The sequence below is a fragment of the Apodemus sylvaticus genome, chromosome 7 (genome assembly GCF_947179515.1).
Source record: "Apodemus sylvaticus chromosome 7, mApoSyl1.1, whole genome shotgun sequence".
NCBI classification, from domain to species: Eukaryota; Metazoa; Chordata; class Mammalia; order Rodentia; family Muridae; genus Apodemus; species Apodemus sylvaticus.
Genome location: NC_067478.1, coordinates 61,713,370 through 61,735,331, shown reverse-complemented (window position 1 = coordinate 61,735,331; position 21,962 = coordinate 61,713,370). Strand labels below are relative to the sequence as shown.

The 21,962-nt window shown below is 45.4% G+C and overlaps 1 protein-coding gene across 1 annotated transcript in view; it reads right to left on the bottom strand.

The window, feature by feature from the left end:
• Positions 1-21,962, bottom strand: part of Tln2 (talin 2) — a 414,048-nt gene that overhangs the window by 80,765 nt on the left and 311,321 nt on the right. Inside the window, exons 29-34 of the mRNA XM_052187919.1 lie at positions 17,149-17,357; positions 15,887-16,006; positions 13,881-14,078; positions 12,751-12,890; positions 4,396-4,489; positions 1,734-1,823 (exon numbers count right to left, since the gene is read on the bottom strand). Of these exons, the coding sequence (XP_052043879.1) occupies positions 1,734-1,823; positions 4,396-4,489; positions 12,751-12,890; positions 13,881-14,078; positions 15,887-16,006; positions 17,149-17,357 (851 nt within the window). The remainder of the gene's footprint in view (positions 1-1,733; positions 1,824-4,395; positions 4,490-12,750; positions 12,891-13,880; positions 14,079-15,886; positions 16,007-17,148; positions 17,358-21,962) is intronic.

Below are 21,962 nucleotides of genomic sequence, written 5' to 3'. Positions count from 1 at the left end.
TCAGATATCCTCTAAAGATCATACAGAAGGTCACATGGGCAGAGGACATCTACCCCAAATCTGGTGCCCTGTCTTCTATGGGCTTTGGCCTATGCCACAAGGAGAGTCTGTGCTTCCCAGGGCCATAGATTATAGAGTAGAAAATGTTCATTCACCCTTGGGCAAGAGATGACATTGTCAATCAAGTCTCTGTGATACAGAGTTCTTCCTGAGACAGTAAGTCATTTTGAAGAGGAAACAAAATAAATTACTATAATATTTTTATATATAAATTGACTGAGTTTACATAAAGATATGCAGAGCAAAGTAGCTAGGGAGTGTTTGTAGGCACAGGATTTTACCTGCACCCCTAACTCCTTTAAGAAGAGACCCCCTCCTAGGCTGGATCTCAGGTGTGAGAATGCCAGCCTAGCACGTATGAAGGCTCGGGTTCAATGGTCCAGCTGTGGTGGTGCACGCCTGTAATTCCACCACTCTACTCAGTGAGAGAGCAGGGGAGTCAGAGTCATGCTTGACTATACAGCATGTTCAAGGCCAGCCTGAGCTACAGGAGGCCCTGCCTCAAAAAATAAAAATAAAAATAAAAAAAAGAAAGAAAAGAAAAGTTGCTGAACAGAGGAAATTCTTGTCTTAGCCCAACATAAACTGAGCCCTCCTGACATCATGAATACAGGTGGTTCGGCAAATCTGAAGTGACGAAAATCAGCGTGCATGGGTGGCAAACGTTCAAGCGCCAACGGTCACTCTGGTATATATCACTGGCACTTTCTGATCCTTGGAAATTCTCCATTATTGCTCCCTAATATTGCTCTTACTATTGCTTTTTCTTAATTCTCGTCGTCACCCAATTAACCTGCAAGGAATCAGATCTTACTGAGGAAGACCTTGAAGCCATTGTAGTTTTCAAAATACTTCTCTTTCTGACTACTCAAAACTCCTTTTATCCCCTCAAACATGAATGCTATGATTAGATACACAAAATACAAACAAGGGGCACGCATGAAGCCAGGGTCACAGAAGGACTTTCAACAGCAGTTCAGCCTCCAGTACAGAAAACACGGGCTGGATTCACCGTAAGACCCATCTTCGATGATATAAGCAATAGTTCTCAAAGAAGGGTTCCCAGACCACAGAGGCAGGACTGGGAACCCCAGAAACATGCAGACTTCAAACCATGGGGGTGGGTCTGGTACCTGGTATTTACACAATTTTCCACATGGTTCTGTGAGACCCCGAATGTGGAGGAACACTTGAGTACACTGCATGACAAGGTTTTACCGTATCGGGCCACCCAGGGGTGAGGCAGATGCCCTTTCTCAGTTCTTCCCTTTCTGTTTCTTCCCACTGAGGAGCAGCGCTAATGCCCGTGTTTTGACACAGACAGTTGACAGTTAAAATTGTCTACCTGACAGGATCTATAATCACCGAGGAAATAAGGCTCTAGGCATGTCTGTGATGGGGTCTCCAGACTGGGTTGATTAAGGAGGGACAACCCAGTGTGGGTGGTACTATCCACAAGGCTGGGGTCCTAAACTTTGTAAAAAGGTGAAATTGAGCTGAACACACTCTGTTTCCTGATTGCAGATGCAGTGTGACTAGACTGACTGTCTCATGATCTAGCTGTCAGGCTAGACCATCAAATTTAAACCAAAAGGAAGCCTTCCTTCTTTAGGCTGCTTTGGTAGGTATGTTGCCTCAGCAGAGAGAAGAGTAACTAGAACAGACCGGCTTACCTTGGAGTTCTCCATCACACTCTCAATGCAGTCAAAGTAAGAGAGGTCACTCACAGGCTCATTCGGGTTTTCCAACATCCCTTTGACAGTCTACAAAGGAGAACACAGCTTAGCAAATGAGCCAGAGGAACAGAAGAAAACACACTGCCAAGTCCAGCCATTGCTACCTATGCTGGACTAGGACTAGGGCCATAATCGATCAATCATTTAGAGTCATAGGAGAAACTCAGACCAGGGCGTCAAGACTGCAGATTCCCTGCCAGCAAAACAGTGACTACAGGGGCCGGGGCCTGGGGTCACTGCTGCCAGGGCTGGGGCTCAGTTGGGAGGAGTCTCGTATCTATAGGAGGGCTTTTTTAAAGAATTTTTCTTTTTAACACAAGAGTTTCTCTGTATAAAAAAGTCATGACTGTCCAGGACTCACTTTGTAGACCAAGCTGGCCCGGTCTCTGCCTCCCAAATGCTAGGATTAAAGGCATGTGCTACCACACTGGGCTACAGGAGGACTTTTAGAAGAAAGTTTGAAGTTAATTCAAAGCAATATATTCATTGTTGGCTAACACAATTCAGGCAACCCTGAAGAGCTTACACTGCAAATGCACATTTGTACTGGTTAAGAAGAACTCTCAATATTTCAATTCTGGGGCCTTCTAATGGAAGTACATGGAAGAAGGTAATCCCCAGGGGCGGTCCACTGGGATGATTCATTTGTTATTGATTTGAGAAGTGGAGAAAATGTCTATTCTTGTTTAGGTACCCATTCAGGACACGGGGCGAGGTCAGTTTTTCTGTCTCTTCAAATCAGTAAAAATCATCACCAGCTTTCCTCAGGACCTTGGATCACTACCCATGAGGAGTTCTTCCTGTGACTGACAGCCTGGGGACAGATCCTTGAATGTGTTCATCATCAAGAGACTGCACACTAGCAGTCAGCAGCCTCAGGAGACAGTCAACAAAATGACAACAGAGCTGAATTCTAAAGGGTGCACCTGGGGTAATAGGAATCACTGATACGAATTCATTCAAAAACACAGGAAGAGCTGCACAAGGCAGGAGCTCATTTCACTGAAAGCCTCTTCTTGGCTAACCAAAATGTTTTCAGTGCCAGTAATCCTGAGAAGCCTTTAAGCACAGGGTACCCAGGCTAACAAATCTTATTTAGACCAGCTACATATATGTGTCATACACAATGAAAGGTGAAATGAGCAAATGAACATGCTAATGCAGTGAACGGCCCTCGTGTGATGGCTGATGTTGGTTGTCAACCCAACACATGTGGAAAGAAGGAACTCCATCTAAAGAATTGCCTCTATGAGACAGGACTGTAAGGAAATCACTGGGGCATTTTCTTGATTGCTAACTGAAGTAGGAAGGCCCAGCCCATCATGAGTGGCACCATTACTAGGTATATAGCGCTGAGCAGAAAGGTGATCAGAGCATGAGCCTGGAAGGAAGCCAGTATTCTGTGGTCTTCAGTGGTTTCTGCTTCAAGTTCCTGCCTTGGGTTCTTGTCTGGGCTTCCCTCAGGCTACTGTCGGCCAAATCAGCTTCTTCCTCCTTCAAGCTGCTTTTGGTTATGGTGTTTATCACAGCAACAGAAAGCATACTAGAACACCATGTAAGAACCATTCCTAATACTGTTCAGATGCTTTGGTCCTGCCCTATTGGACCCCATCTCACTTCAACTCTGCCTATCACTTCCATCATGACCTTGACCAAGAATTTAGAAGCTGCTATGGGTATTCCCAGTAAGTTAGACCCACGCCAGACATGAAGACAACTGGAACAATCTACGTCTACTGAGATATCCTAGGCCCTTCCAATCAGATCTGGGTAGGTAAGGACTGCTTTACAGACGAGTTGGCACAATGGATTTCTTTGCGTACACACTGTCTGTGAGAAACATGCGTAATTTCAGATATAAACACCCACCATGAATATAAGTCAAAAGGTATGCACAAGTACCGATAGGAGTTACGAAAGGTGCAAATGCACCCCTTGACCTCCTCCAGTGTGTCCCCTGCATGGAGCAGAAAAAAATGTATGTGGAAATAATTGTGTGTGTTTGCTTGTGTGAAGATGTGTGTACATGGTGTGCAAGCCAGAGGTCCACTTCAGGTGCTAGTACTCAGGTGCATCAACTTTGTTTTGTGAGAAGAGGTCTCTCACTGGCCTGGAGCTCACCAAGTAGGCCAGGGTGTCTGACACAGAGGCCTCATGGCTCTGCCTGTCTCTGCTTCCTCCACCACCATGAGAAACTTCTCTGTGTGGTCTGGGGCTAGAACTCAGGTGCTCCTTGTTGTATGGTAAGTATTTTACCAACTGGGTTGCCTCTCCAGCCTCTATTTCTCTCCTGGTTATCGGTTATCCAACAATAATCTCTGTAATAGTTTGTAGGCAAAGTCTGTTCATTGGCAGCCTACACTCAACACCACCTCCTGTTTGAGTTGAAAAATCCCTTAATAAGCAAAATACATGTTGGTCTCATAGGAAAGGGAGGAAATCCTGGTGAAAATACTACAAAATGCCATTTTCTCTAGCTCCTCCCACCTAGCAGAGACAGAAGCATGGATGGAAGAGAGACAAGTCCCCCAGTATACAGGGAAGAGGCCTGTGGCCACGCTCAGAGTCACCCATCTGCATGGGCTGCCAGGACACTCACCTCGAGCTCCCGCAGGGCATTGTCACACTCCTTCTGACCGGGAGCTTGCTGAGTGCACAGCATGATGAGCTGATTGATGCTCTCCGTCACAGCTCTAGGGAGGAACAGAGAGGGGCATGGGCTTGGGTGCTACACACGTGCGTATGAATGTCTGCCATTTCCATCAACCACCTCCGGCAGAGATCAAGCGACTATTTAAGGCTGTGATCTCCATGAGGCCTATCCCACAAGCTCTCGCTATAAAACCTGAATAAAACATATCCAGAGATGAGGAAAGGTAGACTCCCTGCCATGCTTCTGATTACTCGTCTGATTTCTCAAAGGCTCTAATGGTTCCCTTAAGAAATTTAGACTATCTTCTGATATATTCATGAGAGACAATAAAGTTTCAGACAGCAAGAAGACCACACTGATACCGTTTTCAGGACCCTTCTCTAGCAGTCTTCAAGGAACAAGATTATCCAGTCAGACTGCCCTGGACAGCCTTGGTATATTTTGATTATTTTCAAATACTACAGATAGTAAAATGTGCCTAAACTTAAAATCTCTACTTTCCAGTAAAGGGTGAAAAAGCTATTTGGCCTGAGTAGCTTTCCCAAGTTCTATTCTTTGAAATACATATATTTTAATTTTTTTTTTAACTGACACCAATAGGATTACATCAGAGCCCCTGGTATTGTTTTACATGTATTTCTATTTTCAGAACTTATAAAGTAAACCCATTTTTTCCTGCAAATATTCCACTCTCCTGAGCAGCCTCTGGCTTAACATGTCCTGGATTATGGAATAATTTAGAAACTCAAGTTCCATTGCGAGTTAGTTTCTACCAGGTGGAAAGTTTTGCTTTGAGTTTAGGGACAAACAGAAGTCTGTTTTAACAGAGTCTGTTGAGACTCCATCTTTTCTCCACTGAATTGCTTTTGTAATTACAATGCTGGCTACATCTATGGGATCTGCTTTTGGATTCTATTCTGTTCCACTGACCAAAGGCCTATTCTGTCTCTAATATCACACTGTCCTCAGTGCTACAGTTCTTCAGTAAGTCTTAGGGGGCTGGAGAGATGATTCAGTGATTTAGAGAGGGGACTACTCATTCAAAAGACCTGAGCTTGGCTTCTAGTACCCATGTCAGGCAGTTCACAACTACATGTATCTCTACTGGCACCCATACTCAGATGTAAACACACACACACACACACACACACCACAAAGTTTTGAAAAAATTAAAAAATAAGTAATGAAATTGCATAGAAATGATAAATGCTGAGCCATTGGAAATGCTAATCATGGCACAATATGCATATGGACTGAATTATTATACTGTATCAATAAATGTATAAAAATACTATGTGTCAGTAAAAGCAATAGATCTCCCATGTTTCATAAATGAAGATTCCAAAAGAGGTGATGACTCCCTACGAGGAAGCTATAGATAAGGCATAGGAAGAAGGCTTAAATCCATGCCTGCCTATGTGACTCTAAAGCTGAATCAAAGTCCTCTTCTGCAGGGCTATAACAGGTCCAGAGTTCTGTCACGATTCAAAATTCTATTCTCACTTCCTACCCGCCATAGCTGAAGGACAACTAAGAGCAAGTGAGGTCAAAATAAGACCCATGTGGTTAGTAACACCATCTGATAAAAAACAGTCTCATTGTATTGACCAGGTTTCTCAGCTTGCCACAAAATAGCAAATTAGATGGAAAATGGTGTTGCCAACACACAAAGGCAATTAGCTGAACTATGTGATCAAATATGGCTTTCCATTTAAGATCAGCTAGGGAGGACGAGAAGAAAAAAATCCTCAATCTCAAGAGAGAATCCCAAAATAGTAGTTGTAGGATGGATGCTGTGGCTTACTGAAAAGTGCTCTATTAGGGTGTCATTAGAAAGCATTGTTTTCCTCCATGTAAGGAGAAGCAAAAGACCAAGATGGCAGGGCAGCCCCTAGCTCCGGTGACCCGGGAGGGTACAGTTCACAGTGGGTGCATTTCAAGTATCCCACAGAGGGCTGAATGGCATGTCTGTCTCACATGGTAGCTCTCAGACCCACTTCTGAGGAGACAGGCTGGCACAGATCACTGTCGTAAGGCTCAGGGCCTGTCCTGAATTGTGAAAACGTAATCCTTAGAGCTCATTTCCACATATCACCAAAGTCTTCCATCAAATCTATTCCTCACAGAATGTGTTGCTGTTTGTGTAGGGGTGTGGGGTCAGGGGAATGTGTGTGTGTGCATACGGGTGGTATGCGTGGTGTCTGTGTGGGTATTTACGTTTGTGCCCATGTACCTGGAGACCAGAGATCAACCTCAAATATTCTCCTCCCACCTTATTTATTTATTAACATCCCAAACGCTGCCCCCCTTCCGGTCCCTCCTCAGAGTCCCTCCCTTCACTCCCCTCCCCTTCTCCTCTGAGAGGGTGGGCACCCTGGGTATCCTCCCCCCACCACCTTATATTTTTTGAGGCAGGCTCACAAACCTATCCCACCGCATGCTAGAATGTTGACTGGTTTGATCTGGTGTACAGGCAGCCACAGCTGCTGTGAGTCTGTCAGTGCTGTGGGTCTGCTTCTACATGCAGATTTTCCATTTAGGAAGTGTTTGTGGTTGGTGAATCCAGAGGATCCACAGCTTCGAGAAAGAGGCGCCTTTCCCTAGTCTCTATTTTTGGAGCTGTGAAAAAGAATTAGATTAAAAGATAAGGGAAAACAAAATAAAACTAGGCACAGCAGTAGTTTGTGTTGGACAAACTGCAAGTGTTGGTATGGCCTTGCACACCTAAGTGAGTCATCTACATACTGATTCATGCCAGGGCAGAATAACTTAGGTATGGCTAATTAAGTCATCTTGGAGTCTGGATTACAGAGCTATATAAACTCAGTGGTCTAGGGCAAATAAATAATTGATAACAAGTAGTAATGTTTACATGGTTCACACAATAGCTGCAATTTTTACCAGCAAAGAGTCAGCAGGGACCCTACCTACCTAACAGTAAAGGAATGGCTAAATAAGTTGACAGGGTATAACAGGGTTTGGGGTGCTCATGGAAAGTCACAATGCAGGACATGTTGCTAATCTAATAGGGTATTTATGGTATATATGCCTATACTAGATGATACAACTGAGTAAACAGTCTAAGCCATGTGAGAGCAGCCCTGTACAAAGAAACATGTGTGTTCGCATAGGGAACTGTGTGTATGCATAGGGAACTGTGTGTACGCATAGGGAACTGTGTGTATGCATAGGGAACTGTGTGTACGCATGCATAGGGAACTGTGTGTACGCATGCATAGGGAACTGATAGACTGAAATGCATGAAAAGGTTAATAGTGAGTTTATACTGTTGTTTTAAAAAATTATCTATGACAAATCTCAAGAATGCATAAACTGACCAATTTATATTACAATAAAAAAAGTCACCAAAATGAGCAGGCTCCGGGCTCTGTAAATCCAAGCAGTCTTTTCTCTAGCTACCATCACCTTTACCTACTATTAGAGCTGCCATTACTATTACAGTTTTTTAATGATCAATGATACATAAATTGGTTTTTTTTTTAATATAAAAAGGTCAGGGCTTAGTTGGGAAATCACTTGATGTGTGGGTGTGAGGTACTGAGTTCAGATGCCAGCACCCATGTGAAAAGCAGGGTGTAGTGGGCACCTGTAAGGCCAACACTGGGGAAGCAGAGTCAAGGAGGGTGTGTGGGTCTGGGTGACCAGCAGTCTAGCTGACACTGTGACGTGAACCCCATGTTCACTGTGAGACCTTGGCTCAAAAAGTAAGACAGAGAGTGACTGAGAATGACACCTAACATTGACCTCCACCTGCACACACACACGTATGAACACAAACACACACATACACAACACAAAATAATTCAATACACTTCACAATCTACAGACTGTTTTCTTAGGCTTTGGGTTTTTTGTTTTCGTTTTTTTTTTTTTTTTGTTTTGTTTTGTTTTGTTTTTCCTAGCTAGATTTAAAAAAAAAAATGGAAATCTGCAACCTCAGGTTAAAAGGGGGTTCTAAAGTAAGTCACCTATGGCCAGAGAAACGGAATCGACTCAAGTTTGATCTGTCTGGCTAGGATTTTCCTCCTCAGTTATTTGAGACAGAGTTTTACTATGTAGTACAGGTTGGCCTCAAACCTACAATCTCATGCCTTGGCCTCCTAAGGCATCACAAGGTAGAAGTCACCTGTTAAGGAACTTGGAGGAAAAACAAACTATGACTAGTTTCTTCTCTTCCTCAAGGAAGGGAAGAGAGAGGCAGTCCTTTTCCCTGTAAGCCTTCTCTAGGCCTAATTATTTGCAAATCTTGGAGACTTTAAAAAAAAATTAGATGTAGTTTAAATCTCCCTCAATAGGTGCTGGCAATGCGCTGGAGAAGCAAGGCTACAAAAGACACAAAGCCAGGCATGGCATGTGAAGGAGGATGAGGAAGAAGACAAAGGCCTGAGGAAAAAAAATCCACCTTACTCATGGGGCAGGGGTTGTGCACAAAGGGGAGGTCGGAATGAGGACTAAGGACTTTCAAAGAGTCTGTGTTGACTTCGATCCTGGATAAAGACTGAGAACATTCTGGATGAGACCAACAGAGGGAGGAAAGCTGCCATTTCTCTTCTATTTCATCTGGCCCGGGCCATCCTCCCTTTGCTGGGTCATCCTCTGTCACAGTCTGTCTCAGGAGATGAGAAGAAACCTATCTAGCAGTATCAAGGGGACAGGAAGAGCCTCTGCTTCCTAGAGTAGACCCTCAGAAGATAGGAAAACAGCTGTCCAGCTGTTCCTGTGGTCAGGTGATGCACTGGAGATACAAACCTTGGCTGGTTAGGGGATCATCTGTTCATGCTTGTTTCATAGGTTCCCAGAGATCAGAGGGATCTGATCTCTAATCAGAGGAGACAGTGCTCAGAGGGAATGAGCCCTTCCTGCAGCTGCAGTCTGGATTTCCATTCCAGCCCCAAGTTCAAGGAGCATCAGACTAACAGACCAACCCCTGGGTGGGGAGGAGTCAGATGAACGGTTCACAAAGGCTCTCCAGCTCCACCCGACTCTGAAGACAAGGCCAGGGCCTGACTAGCCACACAGGAGAGGACCAAGATGGGCACAAGACAGTATCCACCTTCTTCCCCACAGGTGCCATAAACCGAAGCTTATCATCAACCTCAAGATGCTGAAATGGAGTTCAGAGGTGAGGAAGAGATAACCTCAGTATTTTCTTCAGGAGCGAAAGCTGTGCCCAGAGCAGGAAGGATTGCAGGGTCCCCGAAAGCAAGGGGTACAGCAAGGCTGACAGCAATAGGATAGGAATAGCACAGAACAGAATAGCAATAGCAATAGGATAGAACAGGCAAGCTGTGGATATGTACAAAGGACACACACGGCTGGGCTGTTGCCAGACTAAAAGGACTAAAAAGGACTGTGAACCTGAAGACTGAGGACCCTGTGGTTCAACCTTCTCTGTACTTAGATGGGCCTGTGTGTATGCACCTAACATCCATGCTGGCCTTGGCCCCTCTCCAGCCCAAATATATATCTCTATGAAGAACCTATGAAACAAGCATGAACAGATGGTCCCCTAACCAGCCAAGGTTTGATTCTCCTGGATCTGACTCAAGTGGCTGCTGAGGAATCGCCCAGGAGCAGGAGGGGTGGAAACACTAAGACATCACAAAGGAGAGGCCAGGGCCACTTCGCCACTGTCCTTCCACACGTTCCACACCAGCACCTCCACATGAGATGTTCTGAGTGTCTCCTGTGCTTTAAAACCCTCCAGATCCATTTCACTGTCAGGCTGAAAGTTTTTTTTCATCTGGGCTCCTGTTCTCAGCGCCACCACCAGGGGGCCTGCGGATAGCTGGAGACATAATTCTTTTCTGGTCTGTGTGGCTTTCTGTAGCTGGCTTTTAAAAAGTCAATTTATATTCTCTCCTTCCAGTTTAAGAGAGTGAACAGCTCATTAAAGCTGGAAACTACAATTTAGAAATGATGCAAAAAATGAAGGAAATAAAAAGCATTGGCGGTCAGACACCTGGAAACATCAGTTGTCTTTCCCAAAGGCTCTTGGGGGCAAGGGGAGGGCGATAAGAAAAAAGCAGCCTTTCAAGGAATGGGGACCAGATAGAACAGACACCCGCGCTGTTCCCATCCCCACTGTCAAGGGAGGGCATTTGTTTACCAGAGCAATCACAAGTGAAATACGGGCTGGAGCAGGCTGATGAAAGGGTAATTTTGCAGTTTCCCCGTGGCTCTGGCTACTGCTGCTCCAATCCTTCATATAGACTGTCACCTTGACAGGATCTTAGATTCACCTGGGAGGTTGAGCACTACTCATGCCTTGGAGGAAGTTTCTGGATTGGGTTAACAGAGGAGAGAAGGCCCACCCTAGGTGTGGGGAACACCATTCCTAGGACAGGCTTCTGGGCACCAGCATTCACTGGTTGGCTTCCTGATAGTAGAGGCAGTGTGCTCAGCTGCCTCACAGTCCTGCCGCCATGACTGCACCCTCAGGCTGCGGGACAAAGGAAATTCTTGCTTCCTTAGGTTGCTCTTGCTGGATATACTGTCACAGCAAAAAGACGACAGCTAATACAGAAGCTAAATGATCAAACGAACAAACCAAGGACATGTAAGAGAACTGTCTAAGCCTGCATGAAAAAGAGCGACATAAGATTTTAAAAATTTACTAAAGAAAGGAAGAGAGATAGAATGCCAGTGTTAGTACCACGAAGGCTAAGAACTGTTGAAGGCAGCTGGCGCTCACACCCCACTCCACAGGCAGCAAAGCCAGGCAGGTTAAGCCAGCTGATACCTGATCAAGCAGGTAAACTATTAGAATTCACTTATTTTTTTTTTTTTTTAACTCCGACAGCTTCAAGACTGGAACAACAAACAAACATCAACAAAACAAATTAAAAATCAAATGCAAGCCAAATGCACGCCCTTTGATTCTAACAGTGGGGAGGCAGAGGCCAACAGATCTCTGGGAGTTCTAGGCCAGGCTAGTCTACATAGGGAGTTCCTGGCTATCCATGGCTACACAGAGAGACCCTGTCTCAAAATAATTAGATAACAAATCAAAATGGATAAAAATGCAGGCAGAACTGAAGCTTAGCACCAATGTGCATGTTTTGAAATTTCCTCTTCTTCTGTTGCTCTAGTCACTTCTCTATTAATGTCCTGCTGCCCCCAGCAGTGTTATAATGTGACATGAAACAATGCTGAGGATGTATACCACACCACGGAATCACAATGTAGCTTTTGCTCGAAGTGTGAGAAAATGAATGAGAGGCTGCTCGTGTGGACGGCCCTGGGCCATCACTGCAGGCCAGTGCTCTGCACACCAACAGTCAATCCTACCTACCAAATCACGCATCACAGTGGTGGCTACGGAGCATTAGATCCCTGCAGTGAGTGCCACTGGAGAGAAGCGTGCTAAAATCACTCCAAACTTGGCTTTGTGTTTTAATTCACCCCACTGGCCCTCAACTAGGGTGCCCCCCTGCAAGTGATGGATGGATATGTAAAATCTAGTCCAACACGGATGCCAGCATGTCGTGTATGCCCAGTGTCTACAAAATAGCTTGAGCACTGGTTGTAAATATTTCCCAATGTCTATTTTAGTGAGCATGAACTTCTTGTAAAATCTCAACAACATAAATCTGCTTTAAACAACCTATTTCTCCAACTTGAGAAATGGCGCAGTGGTTCAAAAGCTTTCAGAGCAAGCATGAGGACCAGTATTCAGATTCTTAGAACCTATGTAAAGTGCCAAGTGAATGTGGCGGCCCGGCTGGAATTCTAGCCTCGGCAGATGGAGGTGGGGTGCTCCTCAGAGCAAGCTGGCTAGGCTACTGGAAAACTCTGGGTTTGACTAACAGACCCTGCCTCAATAAATAAGATGGAAGACTGACAGGGTGTGTTCAAGGACGATTTCCAACATCAACTTCAGATCTTCATATATATGTATACACACCTAAATGCACATACATGTGTGTAGACACAGACACACACAGATACACCCATACTCACACACACACACACACACACACACAAACACACAAACATGAAAACTGAAGAAAAATATGCTTAAACCATCATGTTTACAAGTCAGTGCAGCCTAAGTAAGAACTGAAGAGTTTATCTGGAAATATGGAAGACACAAAGCCAAAGACACAGAATAAGTTAATTTTACAGAATGCCAGAATTCCCATCAATTTACTCTACCTCTGACAATAAGGGTGGCAGCAATTCTTTTCTCAGTGACAAACTGGTAGGTTGTTAGGCACACCTTTCAAACACAACAGAATTGTTCGCACATCCACAAGGCACGCCTTGTCCTGCTCTTACCTTGCAGCTGCAGCCAGAAGATTTTTTGCATTGGGAGCTCCAGGGTCTACAGAGAGAGACTTGGCGGCTAACAGGAGCTTGCTGGACGCCATAGAGATATTCTTCAGGTTCCCTATCACTTGCATCTGGTCTTCTTTAGTCTGTGGAGTCAAGAGGAGAGAAACAGAGTCAGCTGGGACTGACCACAGTTTTCCAAGAAGCCTTCAGGGAGCTAGGAGCAACTCCCCAGGAGGAGGCATACACTGCATCAGGGCAGTCAGTCTGCAGATGTCTGACCAGTGTCCACTCATCCTCAAACAGATGCTCGGAGACGCATGAGGCAGAGAAAGAAATGCATGTCCAAGTGGGTCAGCCAGGAGTCCTGCTTTCTTGTTATATGGGAGCGTTTCGGGTTCAGAGGAGGAGAACATCTGAGCCGCCCCAGTACACAGACCGGACAGTGATTCAAGCATCTTGCTCAACAATACTGGAGTTGTCAAGCATCTTGTACATCCCAGCCTGGCACAAAGGACAAGCTCTGTGTAGATATTCAGAGCCGACAGCATTCCAGAAGTATTGGACTGGGGAAGGACATACTTCTCACCCAGCTTGCTAACTGACAAACTAACAAATATAGAAAATGTAACAAAAAAACCCAAACAAACAAACAAAAAAACAACCAACAAACAACGCCCCCCCTCCCCCCCAAACTACCAAAAAACCAGTTCTGCAGTCTGATGCCAGACCGGTCAAGTTCCCTAGCTATAAACAAGTAGCTCATCTCTCTATCTGAATGAGATAATTTTTAATCATTTGAAAGTCCCAGATGTAATTCATGCAAGTTGAGTTCGCTAAACCACAAATATACATCCATGTATATGTTCACGAATTATCACACTTCATTTCTGATAAAAATTCTCCCCACTCCCAACCTCCCCCTACCCCAGGATAGTGGACCGTGGGAAAAAGTCACCATCATCTCTGGGCATACCAAGCCTGTGAGGTCACAGACTGTGCAAGGCAGTCCAGGAAGGTGCTGCAGGTTGTTTACAGGCTCCTGATCCCCAGCCAGCCAGCCAGCCTCCCTCAGCTGGATGGTCTACCAGAACAGGGGGGCTCAGGTGAGCAGCACAAGCCACCTGCCCACCCACCTGTGCCTGGCCAGCCATTTCGATGCCAGCATCCAGGAACTCGTCAAAGTCATCACTGAACTTTCCAGAAGCAGCTGCCAGCTCTCCACTCTGGCCCCTTGTGGCGTGGACGACTTCCCCAGCAGATTGGTTCAGATCAGCAGCGGCCTGGTTCAGCTCACTCTGGGCTTCCTGGAAAGGCTTTGTGCTCGGAGGTAGCTATGAGGACAAAAGGCACATGACATGGGAGGTTTTACCTTGCGTAAGGGGCGGTGAGGGGGTATTGTAGAAGGAACAGTGACTTCCCAGGGCTGGGCTTCTGAGTCACTCAACTAGAAGATGGCAGGTCCAAAAGAAACAAACGCTATCTGTGGTGCCTAGTACATACCAGAGCTGCACTGGCTTCAAGCTCTCAGAATAACAAGTACCTGTGGCTCCTCATAGCTCCTTTTACCCCAGCCCTTACCCTAAACTTTTCAAGCTCACAACCCCACCTTCCCCATACCATATAACCCTGTCACTTCTGCCATGTGCTCTACAGGTTCTCTCCCTCTCGTTCTCTCTCCCCTCTTTCTCCCCTTCTCTCTGTCCTTCCCTCCTTCTCTCTGTCCCTCCCTCCCTCCTTCCCTCTCTGCACCCTCTCTTATCATCTTCCTCTCCACCCCACTCCCCCTTCCTCTCAAGCCAGGTCAAATCTGCTGGCCATGTTCATTGTACTATTTTCTCTTCCTGTTCTGGACTCTTCAGATGCCTGTTTGTAATTGCCCTCATATCTACAATAAAAGCCTTCCCCTCAACCATACCTTGGAGTGGTTATGTCATCAGTTCATACAAATGGCTCTGCACAGTGTGTTAAGCTGGCCCTTCCACACATCTCCTTCCTTCCTTCCTTCTTTCCTTCCTTCCTTCCTTCCTTCCTTCCTTCCTTCCTTCCTTCCTTCCTTTTCTTCCTTCCTTTCACTCATACAGAAAGCCCACTTTGTGGGCACCAGAGAGCTTTATGTGGTGAGAGCAGCTATCTTCAAGTCACTGACACTCACTGAGATGGCAGGGCCAGGATTCATGCCCAAGCAACTCAAGGATCCAGTCTCCACCTTATTTTGTGTCTCTCATGATGGAAACCCAGTTTAAGCTTTTTAGAACTAAGAATCTTCAAATCACATTCTTCTTAACAAATGACCATCAATAACTTTTATTAGTGGTCCTTGTAAATAATTAAAAATCCCTACACCCAGTACAGTATCATCATTAGAATCACAGTCATCTAAGTTGCAGATTTTACTAAGGACCCACACATACTGCTATAACCAACAGAAGCTAAGCTTCCTTCAGTGAGGGACAGGAAAGGGCCCCAAGGCAAAAAACTTTAAGATCCTGGCTTTCTTAATTAGTCTTGAAACATGTCCCTCTGTCCTTGAACTGTCTGTCACCATCTGTCATGCCCTAAGAAAGAGCCAGAAGATCAAAGCCTCTTTTCTGTCCCACTCAGATGACTCAAGAGCAAACCACGTACTCAAAAAAGTCAATGTTCAAAGCTCCACCCTGGGAGACAGGGAGATAGTTCAGTTGATAAAGAAACTGCCTTACAAGCATGGAGACTGGAGTGTGATTCCCAAAACCTATATAAAATCTGGGTGTGGTGGTACCATGTGGAACCCTGGTGACTGTAAGATGGGAAGCTCACTGAGTAACCAGCCTTGCCTACCTGATGAAGCTATGGCCACTGAGAGATCCTGCCTCAAGGGAAACGTGGGGCATTTGAAGCTGCCCTCTGGCCTCTAGAGGTCTGTGTGCACACAGGCATACACATACCTGCATGTGCATGCACAGCCATACCAGCATAAACTCCTCCCTGACAAGTCCTCACTCAGGAACTTTGTTAACCAGAAAGGAAAGAGAAAATGGTAGAAAACCAAGACTCTTAAGGGAAAGGCTAGATGCTCAGAGACTCCAAGGATGGAAAGTCATATTCTCTCCTTGGGTGGGGTGGGGAAGACCAGATACTCTCTCCGAGACAAGGACCTCACCGAATCTACAAGTAGCTTCTTGCTGGACTCCCCAATGCTCTTCAAGGCAACATCCACATCCTTCTGTCCAGGGAGGCAATTCACGCAGTTATTCAGTGAGTGAGACACAGCTTTGGCCACCTGCAAACACATACACAGAGGGAGGGAGACAGCTTCAGAAAGCTACTTCTAGTGCAGATGACTTTGCAATATTCACTGAGAAAGAGCAGAGAGACTATGCAGAGCTGACACCCATGTGGGAATTATTCACTGGCATCTACCCAACCCTGTTAACTAAACTGCATCACCTTGGCCAGGTCTCTGGTCTCTGCTACCTGGGGCTGGGTTACTATATGCTGTACATGACATCTGCTCCCCAGAGACAGGAGCCACCACAGCTCTAGAACCCCAACACAGAATTCTCCAATGAGGTCAGGTCCTAGATCGTAGGTAGCTTCTGCTGAGATCCCCAAGGTTGACTTTGGAGCAGAGCTAAACTGCAATTGATTCTTCTCAGTGAATCTCTGGTGCTGACACACCTCAAGACCCCACTTTCACAACAGGCAAAGAGGGTACTTCAGTACCTCCTGCCAACTTGAGGATGTCCTCAATGCTACTTTGTCCTCATATACCTTCAGGAATACTCAAACAGCACCCTGCTTGCATGCCCCGGGCATCTCAGTTAAAAGGGAAGGGGGGGTTGGGGGGCTGGGGGGTGGGAGGATAGGGGGTAGAGGTGGGGGGTAGGGGGTTGGGGGTGGGGGTGGGGTGGGGTGGGAGTAGGGGTTCTATTTAATCTAAAAATCTAAAATATCTTTTTAGTCCCATGTCAAGAACACTGCCCAGATTGTCCCATGCTAGTTGTTTCCACTGAGTAGTTGACAATCATCTGGAAAGGTTAGGGGATCCTTTTCAGAACTTTTGGATAACTGGACCTGTATTATATCTTCTTCACCATGCAGACTAGGATGAGGAGTTTACTGAAATAGACCCAAACCCTGGGCAAGCATGCTATGTCTAGATTCCCAAAGCAGGCAAAGTTCAAAGCCTCCATGTCATCTGTGGACAATGAATTAAGTGGATGCTGCACTAGTGTAGGAAACACCAGGTAAGACAAAACGTTGAGTACCAGGTATGGTCAGTCTTGTTACCACACACACTTGAGATGGATCTGAAAACACCTTCTGAGTCGTAAGCATTCCTGCCAGGAAAACATGTCCACAAAGCAGGTAGCTGACCTACACGCAGCCCCAACAACCACGGTTCCCAGTTCCCAGGCTCACCTGGGCTAATCTCTGCTGACTTTCTGTATCTCCAGGTGCAATCAGGGCCTGCTTGGCTTCTTGGATGAGCATGGCGGAGCCCTCCATCACATCCCGAGCAGAATCTAACATGGCATGAGCAGCCTCAGGATCATTGGTGGACGCTGCCACTCCCCGGGCAGCCTGGGCCAGTGTTTTCAGGGCCTGCGCTGTTTCTCTAGCTGCCACACCTGGGGAGAGAAGCCTGTTAAGAGTGTCTACTGGATTCCATCAGAAGTTACAATTTTTTTCTTGGCAATAACATTGTGGTCCAGATTAATTTTTGACAAATATGAATTGCCAGGTTTCTCAGTAAAGTAGCTCACACCCTTGTGTCCAAGCCAATCAACAGACACCACAATATATAAAATGCCCCAGGCTCCAACTTCCCTTGTTTCTATTGCCTCCCGTGTCCCTAGATCTAAACCACAGACATGGGAACAGGTGTGCAGATGGGGACCTATACCTGGATCGCTGGCTTTAACACACCTGGCTTTACAGGGGCACACACCATACACACAAAGGATGAGCAGTTCAGTGAATTTGCATGGATAGATACATCTACCTTTGCAGTGTCCTTCACCCACAATGCTCCTCACACTGGAAGTAACTAATCTCACAGGTGATCTTAGACTGGCTTAAGAGAACCATGCATTCATTTGCATTTGTTTTCTTTCTCTATCAAGGCTGTGAGTTCAAGCAGTGTCCTTATGTGTAACTCTTTTTCCTCCTGTATGATCTTACATCAATGTCCTTATCTGTTCCTCTACTGGTAGACAGGTAAGTTGTTTTGTGTTTGGGATAAAATTCCCAAGAAAAGAAAGGTCTCGTGCATGTATTCAGATGAACACATGGAATCACACATCTTGAATAAAACCAATGATTTGAATCGTTGAGTCACGGAGGGCTAATGTAGCTTTAGAAACAATATACAACAGGTTCTAGAATGGCTTTACTAACATACTCCCCACGGGCAATTTGGAGGAGATGCAGTCTTCTGTATCTTTAATTTTTTTTAAAGGATTTATTTATTTATTATATGTAAGTACACTGTAGCTGTCTTCAGACATACCAGAAGAGGGCATCAGATCTCATTATGGATGGTTGTGAGCCACCATGTGGTTGCTGGGATTTGAACTCAGGACCTTTGGAAGAGCAGTCAGTGCTCTTAACTACTGAGCCATCTCTCTAGCCCCAGTCTTCAGTATCTCAACCAGTGGGGTATTGTTGGGTTTCAGTGGGTCTGTAGCTGTACCTCAATTGTATTTTAACCTCTATACCCTTCAGGAGCAATCGTCCAAGTTGTTCCTGTTGTTGTTGCTATGACAATAGTCTGACAAGAAGTAAGTAGGAAAAGGGGTTTACTCGGCATATAACTCCGGGTTATAGGATCTTAGGACAGGCACTCGGCCTATCACATCCACAGCTGAGAGCAGAAATAGCGTCAGGCACCTCTGCTCCTCACTCCTGCTCTCCTTTCCCTTACACTGTTCAGAACCCCTGCCTAGGGAATGATATGGCCTACGGTTTGCTAATGGATGCTAGAGGGCCCAGCACGCAGGACCTCCCTACCCCAGTCACGCCCATGGACCAACCTGGACTACAGAACTCCCCACTAAGATTCTCTTCCCATGAAGCTACAGAGGTGGTTCAGTAGTTAGAAATACTTGTTACTCTTGCAGAGGACCTGATGTTGGTTCCCAACACCCACATGATGGCTCCTAGCTGCTGACAATCCTGTTCCAGGGGAATCTAACACCCTCTCCTGACCTCTGAGAGCATCAGTCTTGTACATGCTACATACATACATTAAAAAAAAAACCTGAATTTCCTCTCAAGATTCCCTTTCCAGATAATTTTAGACTGTGTCAAGCTGACAGTTAAAACTAACTCGATATTTTTATGGCTGCTTGGGAAACATCTGTCTTTAAATCCATTTTGATGCAGACAATCAGTCCTCTGATGATACAGTATCACCTCATCAGAATAAACACAATCTGAGACCTCCAGTCTTATGGAGACTGGAGGAACTTTCTCCTAGAAACCAAGGAACCTGACCTTCCCTTGAGTTTCTCTCAAAAAATGGTTTCCCATAAGGCCTAGTAACAACAGTTGTGCCAACCACAAGACACTTCCGAGGCAGTACTGGAGCTAGACCTGAGGTTCCTAGCGTCCTGCCACATACTCTTGGGGACAGGAAAGTGTGAGGGCCTTTTGTTGGAACATAGATGCTATGCATAGAAATTACTACTTTCAGACTGGATACAGCTTTCTACAGAGTCATCACAAACACAGCCATCAGTCTTCCCTGTGGTAACCATGAGGCTCCATAATGAGAAAAGCCCTAGATCCCCCCCAAAACAGACATCCCTGCAGCCACAGACTCCCTGATCTCTGAAGAGTCTGCATGTCACAGCTGGCAGTGAAGTTCTGCAATCTATCCATGCAGATCACAACACTGCCAATCTGTCAGGCAGCCTGTGGAAAGGATGGACATTACAGTCAGACTGCTTTTTGTGGTGTGTGTGTATGTGTGTGCGTGTGTGATGCAAGCTGTGTGTGCATGATGGTATGTATGTGATGATGCATGTCTGTGTGTGTGTGTGTGTGTGTGTGTGTGTGTGTGTATACAGGCATTAGAGAAGCCCAGAAGAGAAAACACAAAGGTAAATAAAGCTAAGGCTTAGAGGAGAAACATTTTATGTTTCAGTTTTTGGCTCCGGGTTGAAGGATGTCATCGCTCAGAAGAACTCCAGATGTGGTGAGGCCCTCATCCCACTGTCTTCCCTGCCAAGTGTCTGTGTGTCTAGACTGCTGTCTCTCTCAAAGGCCACAGCTTCCCACAAGCCTCAGGAGTGGTTGAGAATCTACAATTGACTATTGAAGGTTCTACTAGGCCGTAATTTTTCAGACATCACCAATTGCCTTCTCATTTATTATCTGGATTGTTAAATCCACTTCTATTCAAATTCTGTAAGAATTAAAATGCAACATTAATAATATGCAATTAGAAAATATTTGTTTATGTAAAGCTACTGAATGGGAAATGCTTTATAGATTAAGATGATATTAAATTTTGAAATTACACTTACTTATTTTGTGCAAGACTGTAGGTGTAGGTGTGTGTATATGTTTGTGGGTAGGCGTGTCATCCTGACAAGCATGTGGAGGGCAGAGAGCAACTTGTGGGAGTCAGTTTTCTTCTTCCTCCACGTGGGTTGCAGGAACTGAACTCAGGTCTCTAGGTTTGGCAGCGAGCATCTTTACCCACTGAGCCATCCTACCTACTAGTCCTTAAGATGATTTTTGAAGGCCAAGCTCTAAAGCCCTAAACCTGCCCTGCCCATGGATCTTTTGCTGAGGACTCACTGTGAAACCAGGGCACAAGAAAGGATCCTGCTTGGAGGGACCAGGTCCAGACAGAAAAAGTTACATCATGGAAAGGATGAAACAAAGCCACCAGGAGGCTGGAGATATCTAAGGCCTGATATGACTACATTTACAGCCATGTTTTCAATGGGAATCACCGTTGGGTCATGTGACCAAAATCAGCGATGTTCTTTCCTCCCCTTCACTATCCCCATGATATTGCTTTTACGATCAAGTGTACATTAAGATTTGTAACCCACCAGGGGCAAACTGTAAAGCACACATCTGTTCTAGTAACTGCAATCCTTGGAGAGCACAGATTGCTTTCATATCTGAGTCTTCAATTATATTCTGTAGCAGAGTTTCAGGAAAAAAAGATAGCAAACATATTGGCATACGTCATAATTGTTGTTTTCAAGAGAGAGGCCCATGAGCTAGCCTTGAGCTGATCCTATGTCCAGGCTTGTGCTACCACACCCAGAGTGTTTGTTATTTTCACAATTCACACGTAATGTATGTTAAGCCATTGCTAGACCACAATACAAGGTTCCAAGATGAATTCAGGAATGATGTAAATCATTAATTTGTTTTGAAGTACTTACAAAGAAGTGCATATAGCTAGCTGTGTTAAATGGTTAAGAAATGTATTTAGACGATTTTGCTTGCCAAACAAAACCCACTTGCACTCAGGAACAGCCTACTTGGAGTTAATGTGTAGTCCCCTGAACATTTCACAGGCCTCAAGCATGGGGGGAGGGAGCCTAGACTCAGAGATTTTGTCTGTCTGTTCTCTCTTTCCTTGCTTCCCACACCTTTCAACTGTGCTGAAATCACCTCTAACCAAGTGAGTGAGGCCCTCCTTATTCTTGAAGCCAATGGCGGCATCTTCACTGCCCTACAGGACTCTAGGCAGCATCTCTTTGTCTCCAGAAGCATGTTCTCCCTTGGCTTCTCTACCTGTGGGTGTGGCTTCTATTTCTAGCCTTCATCTTTCACTAGTTAACTCTTTTCACTCAGCCACTCACTGCAGGCAAACTTGCCACAGTTAAGGTTCCAATCAATTACCATGACCCAAGTAATAATTACAAAACCTGTACTTCCATCCAAGCCTCCTCCCCCGAGAGCTACAGAGCAAGCCGCCGATCACATCTCTAGGCGCACATCCACCAGTCCATTGGCAGTTAGAACCAATCTTGTGATCTCACCCTAGCAACTCACAGAACTCTTCATTCAGCTGTCAGCTCTAAGAATTCTCCATGTCTTCTTCCTCATCTCCATCCCTGGCAACACTCTAACCAATCATCAAGCAAGGTCTGGCTTGCTTCTTTAATCTATCTCCTTGTATACACTACCCGTATTCTCTAGATCTTGAGTGTCCACCAAAGAAGTGTTAAAGACCTGGTACGCAAGGTGATTCCATTATCATT